Source organism: Hipposideros armiger, unplaced genomic scaffold (assembly GCF_001890085.2).
Source record: "Hipposideros armiger isolate ML-2016 unplaced genomic scaffold, ASM189008v1 scaffold_9, whole genome shotgun sequence".
NCBI classification, from domain to species: domain Eukaryota; kingdom Metazoa; phylum Chordata; class Mammalia; order Chiroptera; family Hipposideridae; genus Hipposideros; species Hipposideros armiger.
This window is the reverse complement of record NW_017731359.1, coordinates 1,228,354-1,239,952: the sequence shown is the minus strand read 5'-3', so window position 1 is coordinate 1,239,952 and position 11,599 is coordinate 1,228,354. Positions and strand designations below refer to the sequence as shown.

Here is an 11,599-nt window from a genome sequence, read left to right as displayed (position 1 = left end):
TAGACTTCTGGTCTCTGAAACACACACCAACAAATGTGCGGACCATGCCTCCGGACTAGCTCACGTAATCTGCCCCAAGCCCACCACATAAAGATGGGCACCATTTGCTCTCTATTACAAGCTCTCCCACGAAGGGCTTCTATCCCCCACCCAATGGTCATCATCTAAGGCTGGGCTAGGAAGAAGGCGCAAACACCAAAAGGAAAAGCTAGTAGTTTATATAGATAGATATATAGATATATAGATATTGATATATATTGTGTTTACATAGTCCACAAGTTAAATGCAGGTATTCATAAGAAGAGCATTAACAATAAAAATACAATCTGTGTGTAGCCAAGTACAGAGACTTAAAATGGTAAAACAGCAAAAAGGATCTCACAAAAGTACAAATATACAGTACAAATTGATTTATTTAAAACAGTTACAAAAAAGCACAACAAAATAGAGATTATCCTTAGAATTATTAATGCTTTGTTAAAGATCAGGTAGGATTAGAGGGTAAGAAATGGTGTGGGTGGGGGGAGCACCTGACTAGTTCTAAGGCTTTAGATACAATGCAGTTGATTACATATTAATTCAGCCATTACATACTGGGGATGGTAGTTGGGGGTCAGTAATTTATCTACAGGGAACTCCTACACCAATCAGATCCATCCAGACCTCCCCAGTGGCATCCTTCTCCACTTCTCAGGACCCTAAAGCCAACTGGATGACAACATTCCCATCCTCCTTTCTCCACCCCATTCCCTATCCATATATTCTTCCCTCCCCTAAGGTGCTGTGCAAGCTGAGAGCAGTCTGCTCTCTGCAGCTGGAACATACACTGTTTTGGCTACAGGGATCCTGGGTGTGACTAGGAAGGTTATAGGGGACAGCCTTATTTTTAATACTTCAAGTTTGCCATGAATAGTCTCTCCCCCAACACGAGATTCTCTCGAATGCAATTATCAAGCAAATGAGGGATGAACCCTGCCTTCAGCAATACCAACAATGCACTAACCACTCACAGCTCACAACTATGTGCAAACTCCCTGTCCCGGGAGTGGGTGTAAAACCACTGTGTCATCAGCTCACGCTCTCTCTCTCTCTCTGATGAACCTCAGTCCCCATGACAGTCATAAAAACAAATAAATGCTTGCAAGTTTGACAATAGGTAAAGGCACATGGGCTGCTGCCATACACTGCAGACAGGAACCCAATTTGAGGCCATCTTCACTGCTGGGTATTTGCAGTAAGAATGGCTTTGGGACCACACAGACTTTTGAGTTTGCAGTCTACCAGGGGAGGATCTAGGCTTAACAGGAAAACTAATAAAGAAACCTTAGTGTGAAAAGTGCATTTATTACTACTGTTCCTGCTGGGGAGGTTCAGCAGGGCAAACGGCACCACCTCTCCACCTTCCGCCCCAGGCACTGTGCATAGTCTGCAGGTAAGGAGAGAGTGCAGTCGACTCTAGCATCTCAAGGGCCAGTGTCATCCTAGGCCCAGACCAGGCTTCTGGCCCAAAGATGGATCCTAGAGTTGAAAGAGCAACTGACAGCTGCAAAGACCCAGATGCTTATTTTATTATTGCATAATGTGGGAGGCCTTCCCTACCCCAGGGAAGCTTGGAGGGTGAAGGCTTCCCAGCAAAGGGCTAATAGGTTCCTGGTCAACATCCAATTTAGCACAGTTCAGCTCTTCAACTGTAGTGTACACTTTTTCCCATCTGGAAAATATTGTAGCTTCAGTGTGGTTTAGTAAACTTGGCCCTAGGAGGCCAAGAAGTCTCCCTAAAACCTGGCCTCTGCCCTATTAACTCGGCTTTTAAGACTGTGACCTAATCTCCCATGGCCAATTAATCAGGTTATCTTTACCCCAACGGACCCAGGCCCTTTCCCAGTCAACTCGTGCCCACCCATCATCTCCAGTGTGATCACTCAACTCTTCAATGTGCCTGCTTGTTGCAGGTTTAAATCATACCACCAAACTGTGCATCTCCTATGATGCCCACTGGTAAGAATAAAACTAAAACCCACTGAGGGGCTATTTCAGTCAAACTTCAAACCCTCTCCCAACCCCAGCCCAGAGTCCACATAACTGGAGTCAGATGACCCTCCCTGGGATGCTGACACAGGCCCTAACCTGGTTCCCCATCATTTATTTTTAAAAACAGGATACAAGATACCACAAAGGAAAGAATACACAGGAAACACCCACTAGTAAGACCTGCTTGTCTCTCCCTCAAGACAGATATTTGGAACCAAAGGGCTGCCCGCTAGTACTGAAGCCATATCCCTTTGGATTCACCAGCCCACCAGCAGCATGTCATACTATCCCTAGTCACCGTGACTGCTCTAAAGTAACACTTGTACAGGTAAGAATGGACAGGGTGCCGGGAGTTCATCTATATAGCCAAAGACACACAAGCTGTAAAGAGGAGCAGGCAGGACAGTGAGCAGACAGCAGCAGTGGCAAAGCAGCACAGACCAAAGCCCTTGGTGTTTCGACCAACTGGGACCAAGAGTGTAGAAGGGTCAGTCCAGATCCACTGGGGCCCCTCCCCATGGGTACAAGTACTCAGCTCTGAACTCCCAGGTCCCTCTTCCCCACGGCCCCTCCCCGCTGCCATCCATGTACACGAATCATGATAAGAATGATAATCCACGACTTGGATCTATTGCCCATCCTTTACCCGGTTCCCCTACTCCCTAAGTGGTACAGGCATTTCTGATTACTGCCAAAGTTAGCAGTCCTCCTTCCTATCCCTAAGCTCTGGGAATGGCTTCCCACTGACAAGCGACTGGCTCTGGCCTTTTTCAATTGCCCATTCCCCAAAAAGCTGACAGCTTCCCACTAAAAGGCTCACTCTCTCAAAACTGCTCTTAAGTCTCTTCCAAACTTATGAAATTCCTATGAGGAGAATGGACACACCATAGGTTCCTCTCATTCCACATGCCTGGAAGACAGACTGAGCCAGGGGGAAAAGGCAAGGGGAATGCGACAGCTCTGACCAAGATTCAAAGCACAGAGCTTCCTTTCCCGAGAGACCATACTATAAAAGACACCTCTGCAGTTCAGCAAAATGAAGTATTAAGATATTATATATGCATGGCACAGTATCAGGGGAGCTGCTGGTATTGCTTTACCAGCAAGAGACAAAGAACAGCAGCAGAAAGGTCAGGGCCCAACTTGCCTAGGTGTGCAAGATTTTCCCTTTCCAGAATCAAGTGGAAGTTACCAGGCTGGGTAGTGGAGGGTTATTTGATTTAAACTATTTGGCCTGTATCTGGTTAGATATGGGTCTGCTTCCATAAGGAGGAGGCTTAGTTGGTGTCACTGGTGGACATTTTTTGAGTGTTGACTGTGTGCATGTCACTATATTCAACTGATGAGCCTTCCTATGAGGAAGGATGTTTCTGAGAAACCCGTGCAAACAATTGTCCCTAGGAATGAGTTGATCATAGACCAGACGGAGATGAGGCCTTCTCCCAGGGCCACCATCTGAGAGGATTCCTCAGACCTCAGCCCACAGGCCCCCACGGTAGGAAAGGAACCAGAGAAAGCAGCATTCAGAGAGAATGGGGGACAGAAAAGGGAAAGGGCATGATCCCAAATGAATAGAAGGTTGAGTGTTCACCAGACAGGGTTGGTGTTTGATTCTGAGGTGAACCAAAGACTTAAGTACTTGCGGTCAGGTCAGCAGCTTCCTTTGGATAAGCCTCCAAAAGCTGAGTGACCAGGTAACTGCTCTCAAGGAATGAAACAGTGGAGTGTAGGGCTTGTAACAAACAAGCCAGTCTCAGTCACTTGTTCCCCCAGGAGAACAACCTTTAGCACCTGAACACTAAGAATGACTCTATTCTCAGAGTTCCCCTCCCCCCAGGAGGTAGGTAAGATTATTTATCCCCATTTGGCAGCTGGGGAGGAAGTGAAAGAGCGAGAGGTCACAAGACTTGCCTGAAGTCTTTGACGGAACAGACAGAGATCAGACCTCAGAGGTTTGAGACTCATGATGACAGGCCAGGCCTCAGCCAGTCCAAGTACATTTCTAAAGGAAATGCCAGGACCATACCCTGGGAGAAGCCTCCCCAGAGAGCTGGGTGGACAATACCCTGAGTTGCTTCAAGAGTCTAAAGACCCCTGAAAAACAAACAAAACACCCACCCACCCACCTGAAAGCTGGTGGGGGAGCCTAATTCTCAATACCCAGTGGAATCCCACAGTCCAAGCTGATGCTAAAAGTTGTGAAGAAAACATGGACTTAAGACATAGGGGGGCAAATGCAACTAAGATTTAAAATACTCTTTGCAGAGGAATACTCTACCATGAAATGAAATATAGGAGACTTCAGGTATTGAAACATTATCAAGATTATCCCAGAGCCTGAGAGCTGGCTGTGAAAGGAGACAGCTTGGAGAAGCCTGAATGCCGGGAGAGGAAGTGGAGTAAGAGGGAGGAGCTGTGTGAAACACCAGCATGGGCACTGCCCAGCCAGGTGTACTTGCCCTGACCCAGGGCGCACTTCCCTTCTTTCTTCTCCACCAAGCCGTTCAGGTGCAGAGGAGGGGACATGATTCTGAGTTTTTAAAAATAGAGAATGTAACTGAGGGGGAAACCAGCGAGACCCCTATACACCAAAAACTAGAGGTCTTGGTCAGAGTGGACAAAACCAATATTGTTTTCACAGAAGGGCAAAGGCAGTGCAGCTACAAATTAGGCCCAGGTCAAGACATCATGCACAGAGGTTAGGGCAGCAGGAGGGTGGGGGCCGCGCAGGCACTTAGGTACAACATAGACAGACACAAGAGGAGTGCAGGGGCTGGGGAAAAGGGTCCACTGATTCTTTCAGAAGTCACCATGGCCAACTAGCGATTCGGTACAATTTTGAAGCGGGTCTGGCATGCTGGGTAGGAGGAGCTTTGTTAGGTCTGCTACCTTTCCATAAGCCCTACCTAGAGCCTGGTCAGCCTGGCCATCAGGTCTTTCTCCCAGTCCCCCGCCAAAGCAGTACTTCACTCTGAACCCTGGAGGGGCTTTCTCTCTTCTGGTGCTAGGAGCCTTGTGGGAGGAACGGTGAGGAGAAATGGGGAAGGGCTGAAGCAGGATCAACCCGAGCCCTGCAGATAAGCGCTCTTCCCCCACATACTAGCCACAGACATCTGTAACAAAACTACCTTTTAAAGTGCACAGCTCTCAAAAGAAGAGTTCTAGGTGGGAACCCTCTTATTCCAACCATGGGCCTCCTGCCCTCCCACCACAAAAAAGAAAGGGAAAAAAATTCAGACAGTTGAACTGCTACTATAAGCTGTGGATCATCATTTTTGGCTCTTTCTTTGCTCCCTCCCTCTGCCACCTGCTCCCAAAGCCTGACTTCTCCTTGCAGGAGCTAGGGATGGGGAGGAAAGAACAGGGAGGCCCTGATATTTGGAATGTTTCTTATCCTGCGTGCACCCCCTTCCTTCCTTGGCCCAGGCCTGCTGCTCCCCATCACAGCATCCTCTGGGGCTATCCTGAAAGGATGCCATGGGGTAATGAGCAACAGACCCTGCCTTGGGAGGCTGCCTTCATGCCTCCTCTTCCCCCACCAATCTCACTGCCAAGAGAGCCATTCCTTGCTCGGCATGTGCAAATCCTCTGCCTGCTCACGGTGAGGCCCAGCTCCGGGGTAAAGCCCCAGTCCGGTCTGGGAGAGAGGTTCATTTTCCTGCATTGGAACGCCCTTCGATGGACAGCTTTACCTCCTGTGGAATGAAAGAGGGACGGAGCAGTGCAGCCCGTGCCTCCTCCCCTCGCATGCTGTATCTTTGGAAGCTTGGGGCTGACCAGCAGGCCTGAGCACCAGGCTCCGGCTGCGAGGGCTCTATCATTTGGGAGCCCTCGCCTGACGGCTGGCTCTTCCCCTCACTGTCACATTGCTCTCTGGGTCCCAAGACTGTCCTCTCAGGCCTTTCTCGGGGGATACCCAGCTGGCCTGGAGGAGCACAGCTGGCTTGAGAAACTGAGTTACTGTTCAAGCTCTGTAAACTAATAGAGATGCAGACATCTCCCACCTGTAGCCGATGGCAGGGCAGAGAGAAGAGCTGTGCAGTCCGCCCAGGGCTACAGGAGGACCAACCCTGGCCATATACAAAAAAGGGGTGCTCAGGGGGCACCTCAATGCTCACTTTGCTCTGCTGCTCACCAACCACGAAATGCAGCATGACAAATCCAGGCCACTGGCTCTCCTGAATGTCCACGACTGTGCTAGAGTCAATCTTCAGTCCCCCACTTACTTCGGCACTGCGCACAAAATCCTGGGTCTGGAGGTCCTCCACCCTCTTCAGCTCCCCTGTAGCCAACTGGATGATGGCGCCTTTCATGAAATGGGAGGGCAAGTGAGAGGAGGTAATGGGGGGTGGCGTTGGCTCCTTGTCTGGAAAGATGGCTCTGGCCTGCATGTCCAAACTTGATGCCACCAGGATCTCCGAGCCCATGGGCAGCAGGCCTGGGTCAGTTCCAGTGGGCACCAGGTTGCCATTGGCTACAACCACTGCTTTGGGTAAAGGTCTGTGTTTCACCGGTTCCTGATGGGATTGAGGGTAGAACCCTCGGGCCTGGTTTTTCTCAGCCATCTCTGCTGGGTTCCTGGCTGACCCTCGCCCCTCACCCTGATGGTCAGGGGTATGATGGGACAGGTTGAGGGGGCTGGGCTCATCTTTCCTCTGAGCTGCCACCACACGGTAGTCCTGAGAAGCTAAAGCGCCAACCACCCGTTGGACCTCGAGGTCGGTGTCTGGGGTCCCTCGGTGTGCTGGCACTGCCACCTCCACCCGTGCAGTCTGAGAACCTGAAAACAACTGTCTATCCACCACACATTCTACCACTGGCACCAGTCCCTGGCCTTCACCTTTGCTGTTGGGGGAGTCAAGGGCTTCGCTTTCTCGTCTTACTAAATTTTGCTCTCGCGGTCTCTGTCCGTTGGCAGCAGCTGCTTCCAGAGCAGACTGGCCCTCCTGAGGAGTAAGAACTGGGCTGGCACCTGCTGGAGGGGTTTCATGCAAGGTGTACCCAGCAGGTAGCCTGGACATCTGATAATAAATGGGCATCCGTCCTGGAGCGAGGTCCAATGGCTGAGTACTCGAGTGATGTGGCAACTGCCCAGGTGAGGTGGTGGCAGAGTGGGCTTTGTTGAATGAGTGGGCCGGGGATGAAGCTTGGGGGGGAGGAGTGGCTCCTTCTGCCAGGAGCGAGGCATATGGCACAAAGTGTGGAAGGTGAGAGGTGGCGAGGTTGGCAGAAGGGGAGAGGAGGGGACTCGGTAGGAAATTAGGTGGCACAGCATAGGGAAGGCTATAAGGAGACCCGATAAACTGCAGAGAGGTGGACGGGAGCTGAGCATAGTGGATTGGGGGATAGTGGATTCCTGGATGTTGAATCAGTGAAGACGCTACATTAAATGTGGGGGGCAAGGGGCTCATGTTCACCACGGATGGGAGGCCAGTTGGGGAGAAGGTGGCAGGTGGCACAGCCACCTTATACAGCATGCCATACTGGTCCACTGTCAGACCAGTGATGGCCTCAGCTCCATCACCCCCTAGGCTGACTCTGGTTCCTGCCTGGCTCTGCCCAGCCACCACAACCCCTCGGGACCATTCAGAGGCATCACTGGAGGGTGTGTGGTTAGTTGAGCAGCTGGTAGTTCTCCCCATATCCTCGCTGGTCACGGGGAGGTCTCGTTTCTTTGGTGGAAGGCATTCCTGACTCCTCTCATGAACAGGTTTCATATTGCTTTGCAGTGTTCCTGGAGCCTGGAAGGGGTCGGCTTGCTCCTTGGGGCATCAGAAGGGGCTTCTCTGTGGCTCCCCTGCACCCCTCTCTGTTGCTGGCTGGGGTGCCCACATCTGCTAGGGAACAAATCAGAGGCAAAGAAAAGTAACCTAGGGGTGAACTAAGTCAAAGGAAATAGCAGAACTGTGCCCATGAAGGAAGATGTAACAAAGGTGACTGCCAGGGGTAAAAGAAGTATGAGAGAGGGGCAGACAAGGATGCTACCCTCCTCACTCATTCAGCCTAGGACATGAAAGAAACAGTCACAGAAACCACAAAGAGCTACAAGGACAAGCACTCAATGATGCATTAATAACCCCAGAGAAACCAGCAGCTTTGTGATTAGTTGTGCCTCTGATGGGGACCTTGACTAGTCTCAGCCTTCTCCCCTAAGGGGGATTTGAACACATGGTCTTTGCTGCTGCCTCTTTTTTCTAAGTTTCTCCTTTTGCCACCAAAGACTACTATGCTATCTTCTTTCCTGAACATATGACCTCATCCTCACTTCCTTTTCTCAGACTAATTTGAGTTATGATCTCACCTATCCCCAGCTCCTCCCACCTCAGGCCTGGTTAAGCTCTGTCCTCTTCTGCCTCATGTCACCACTACCTCAAGGACCCAAGTGTCAGTAAGTCCTCAGATCTGTTTGTATCTTGTTTTTTTAAACCTTGATCCATAAAAGTATAATGAACATTAGTATCTTCTTTGCCCCATGAAATACTACATTCAAACTCAGGCTCTGTGGCGAGAGTGATTGTACTACCATATTCTACAATTTATTTGTTTCTCCTCTTCCCCAAAAAGCAACAAAATTCTTCTGACCTCACATAGACTTCTTGTTCCCTAGTCTGGCAAGACTCCTTTTCTTCTCAGAGACCACCTACAATTTGCCTTCTTCATTCATTCCCTTCCTTTTTTCCTTTGTCAATTGGCTCCTATTCCATTGTAGGTCTGCTCTAGGCACCATTTCCTAAAATTCTGATTCCATTCCTCCAAGCACGCCTGTTTATTACTCTTAGGTCTATATGATTCCTAAGAAAGTTCTCTCTCCCCTTTCTCTTGTTGTCACCTTTCATACATGCTTTTGTCCATTGTCATAAAGTATCTTTTTTGGTCTGAACACTTCAGTGCATATGAACTTTGTCACCTATTTCTTCCAATCAGGCTCCAGTTCTTTAGATCTGAAAAGAGATTTCTACATTATACTCTGTTCTGTTTCTCCACAGTTGAATCCCAGATGTTTTTCTGCAACAAGGTGTCTAAGGCACCTGTATTACCTGAGCTTCCAGTAGTGCTTCTGAGCAGCTGTAGTAAGAAGCAGTGTCCTCCCCGCTGGCGTGGGAGCCTAGAAGACAGACATAGGGGTAAAGTAAGCAGGAGCCTGGCCTCTGACCATCCCGCGTCATCAAGAAAGGTAACTCCAAAGCCACAAAGATATTAAACTCCACGAGTCCCTTCTTCCTCTACTACAGGCGTAACATCACATTTACCCAGGTACCCAGGCAGTTAATTACAGAAAAAAGCCATCTCTTAAGCTTTAATTTGTAGGAAGACATCCCTGGATAAAGTTTTCCATGTCAAACTTCATTGTTTTCCTTAACATCATATTCTTCATTCTCTACCTGTTAAATTTCCCCAAAGGTTAAATTTACTTCCAATCCCAATTCCAGGTAACTGCACAAATGAAAGTGGAAGACTCAACATTGTTCCCATGTGAACAATGGGAAGCAGGAAAAACCAACTTCCCAGCTTTCACTTTTATTCAGGGCTGATGAAAACATAGTTGTGGAGGTTATTTAAATGAGAAAAACGGCACTAGAGGAAAAAGAACAATTATTTATGTTTCTGGGGCAGAAAAAGAGGTCAAGGGGGAGTCACTCAAGGGGAAGCCTTATTACCAGATTTTTCAGGGTAAAAAAAAACGGTCTCCTGGGTGTGTGTAAAATTTTCTGAGTGACAACTTTGTACTAAGTGCTGAATCAGGTGTGACAGAAACTAAAAACATTGCCTTGGTCCTCACTTAGTTAACAATGGGGAAACAAAATTCAGACTGAACTGTCAATATCTGAATCTACACATGCCAGACACATCAAGCACTGAAGAATGGAGCTTTAATCTCTGAAAACAGAAACAGTACCGAGTACTGAGAAACTACCCACTGTCCTGTCCAAGTTCTACAGAACACTGCAAGCCTCAAACCAAACTGAAGACAACGTTTATCTCTTACTACTGGCAAGGATGTACACAAAAAGGTGATAAGACAAGAAAACAAGGTGGAAAGACAAATTCTTAGTTCCATAAACACAAATTACACAATGGGCACAAGTCCTGCATCCCTTCTTTGTCGGCAGTTCCAGTAACCGAAAAGCACTTAGCCTTCTCCTTCATTCCTAACAAAAATGGGGGTCACGTCTTCAACCCCAGAATGATCCTTGCTCCCTGCAACTCAAACATTAAAGAAAACCCGCCTCTAGGTCACTGAGGGGTTAGCCAAACACAGGCTAATAGAAGGACTGAAAGAGACAAGAGGTCTGCAGGAATGACAACAAAGAGACAAGCCTGTGTACCGGGTTACCACAACGCAAAACATGTTTCGGAATCTGAAACCCCGGCCTCTGGAGGGCCTCGATGAGGATTTCTCAAGGGGAAGACGGAGCTTGTGACCCCAACCGAGCTAACGGGGAAGGAGGGCTGTTCCAGAGACTTGCCAACCGTGCCAGCAGAGCCAAGGAATCAAGAGACCAGAATTCGCTGAGGGCGAGATACGCGCCCGCCAGAAAGAGGAGCTTGGAAGATACTAGGGGTTATGGCTTCCCGTGATCCCACAATCCTCGCTCCAAAAACGATAGGGCCGGAAACTGGGAAGTCAACGTTTGGGGGAGGGGAGTAGACCCTTCAAGCAGTGGGGCAGGGGCGAGGGCTGGCAGGTGATGCTTCCTTGTTTGGGGGCCCCTTCCCGCTTCAAGGACTCAGATACCCCGACCAGTGGAGACACAGCCATGGGGACGCCGGGGCCTGGGGCAGCCTTCTGGGCTGGGTCGGAGGGAAGTGCGCGGGGGTCTAGACGCGGCCTCTTTCGCTCTATCTGTCCGCGGTTCTCGGGCCCCGGCTCGACGGGGCAGCGGGCTCCGGAGGGCCACTTCCTCCGGAGCTCCGAGCCCAGGCCTGCTTGGCCTCAGTGAGGCCGGCCCGGCAGCCCCCACTCCCGGCGACACTCACCGGCCCATCTCACGACGCTCTTCGGGCTCCTCCCGCTCGTCCCGGAGCCGCCGCTACTGCGGCCGCCGCCATCCCCGGCCCCGGAGCCGCCCCACACCCAGCGCCCCCCCAGCCGGGCGCCCGGAGATGGCGTAAGCGTGTCCCGCCCCCGGCGCGGGGAGATTGCGTCACGCCTGGGCCTGAGAGCGACGGGAGGGGGCCTGGCCCTCAGCCTGTTGTCCCCAGCGCCCTCTCTGGTGAGAAAACAAACTCCTCCCCCTGGCCCTGTGTCACGTGAATCCAGGGCTGGGCCGAGCTCCCACACCTTGACCCCTCAATGACCCCGCAATCTTACTACTCCCGTAAATTCTAGGGGTTCCCAAACAGATCCCTGGGGCGACCCTCATTTCCTGTGAAGACTCCCCTGGGGAAACTCGGGGAGCCTCGAGGCGATCTAGGCCCAAGAGAGGAAGGAGATCCCCCTGGAGACTCAGGGTCCAGATGGGAGCTCTTTAAGAGTTGAGAAATGGCTCTGAGGGGAATGAGAATGGACCCGATCTCAGGATCTAGGGGAAGATGAAGCAAGTAGTAGGAGACTTGAAAGTCTGTA

At 50.3% G+C, this 11,599-nt stretch overlaps 1 protein-coding gene across 4 annotated transcripts; it reads right to left on the bottom strand.

Moving 5' to 3' along the window:
* Nucleotides 1-202: 202 nt before the first annotated feature.
* On the bottom strand, nt 203-11,118 carry ATXN1L (ataxin 1 like). 4 transcript variants are annotated; one of them, XM_019654326.1, is made up of 4 exons: nt 11,011-11,118; nt 9,069-9,136; nt 8,861-8,972; nt 203-7,868 (listed from the first exon to the last, which is right to left on the bottom strand). In XM_019654326.1, exon 4 carries the CDS (start codon nt 7,746-7,748, stop codon nt 5,682-5,684), a length of 2,067 nt encoding a protein of 688 aa, XP_019509871.1. In that variant the 5' UTR covers nt 7,749-7,868; nt 8,861-8,972; nt 9,069-9,136; nt 11,011-11,118; the 3' UTR covers nt 203-5,681. The 4 variants fall into 4 exon arrangements, with proteins under 4 accessions (XP_019509871.1, XP_019509858.1, XP_019509862.1 ...); XM_019654313.1 differs by having other exon boundaries at nt 203-7,865; XM_019654317.1 differs by lacking the exon at nt 8,861-8,972.
* Nucleotides 11,119-11,599: the final 481 nt, after the last annotated feature.

Excerpts from the sequence above, each read along its gene's own strand:
- ATXN1L (XM_019654326.1), bottom strand. The coding sequence starts at position 7,748 with ATGAAACCTGTTCATGAGAGGAGTCAGGAATGCCTTCCACCAAAGAAA.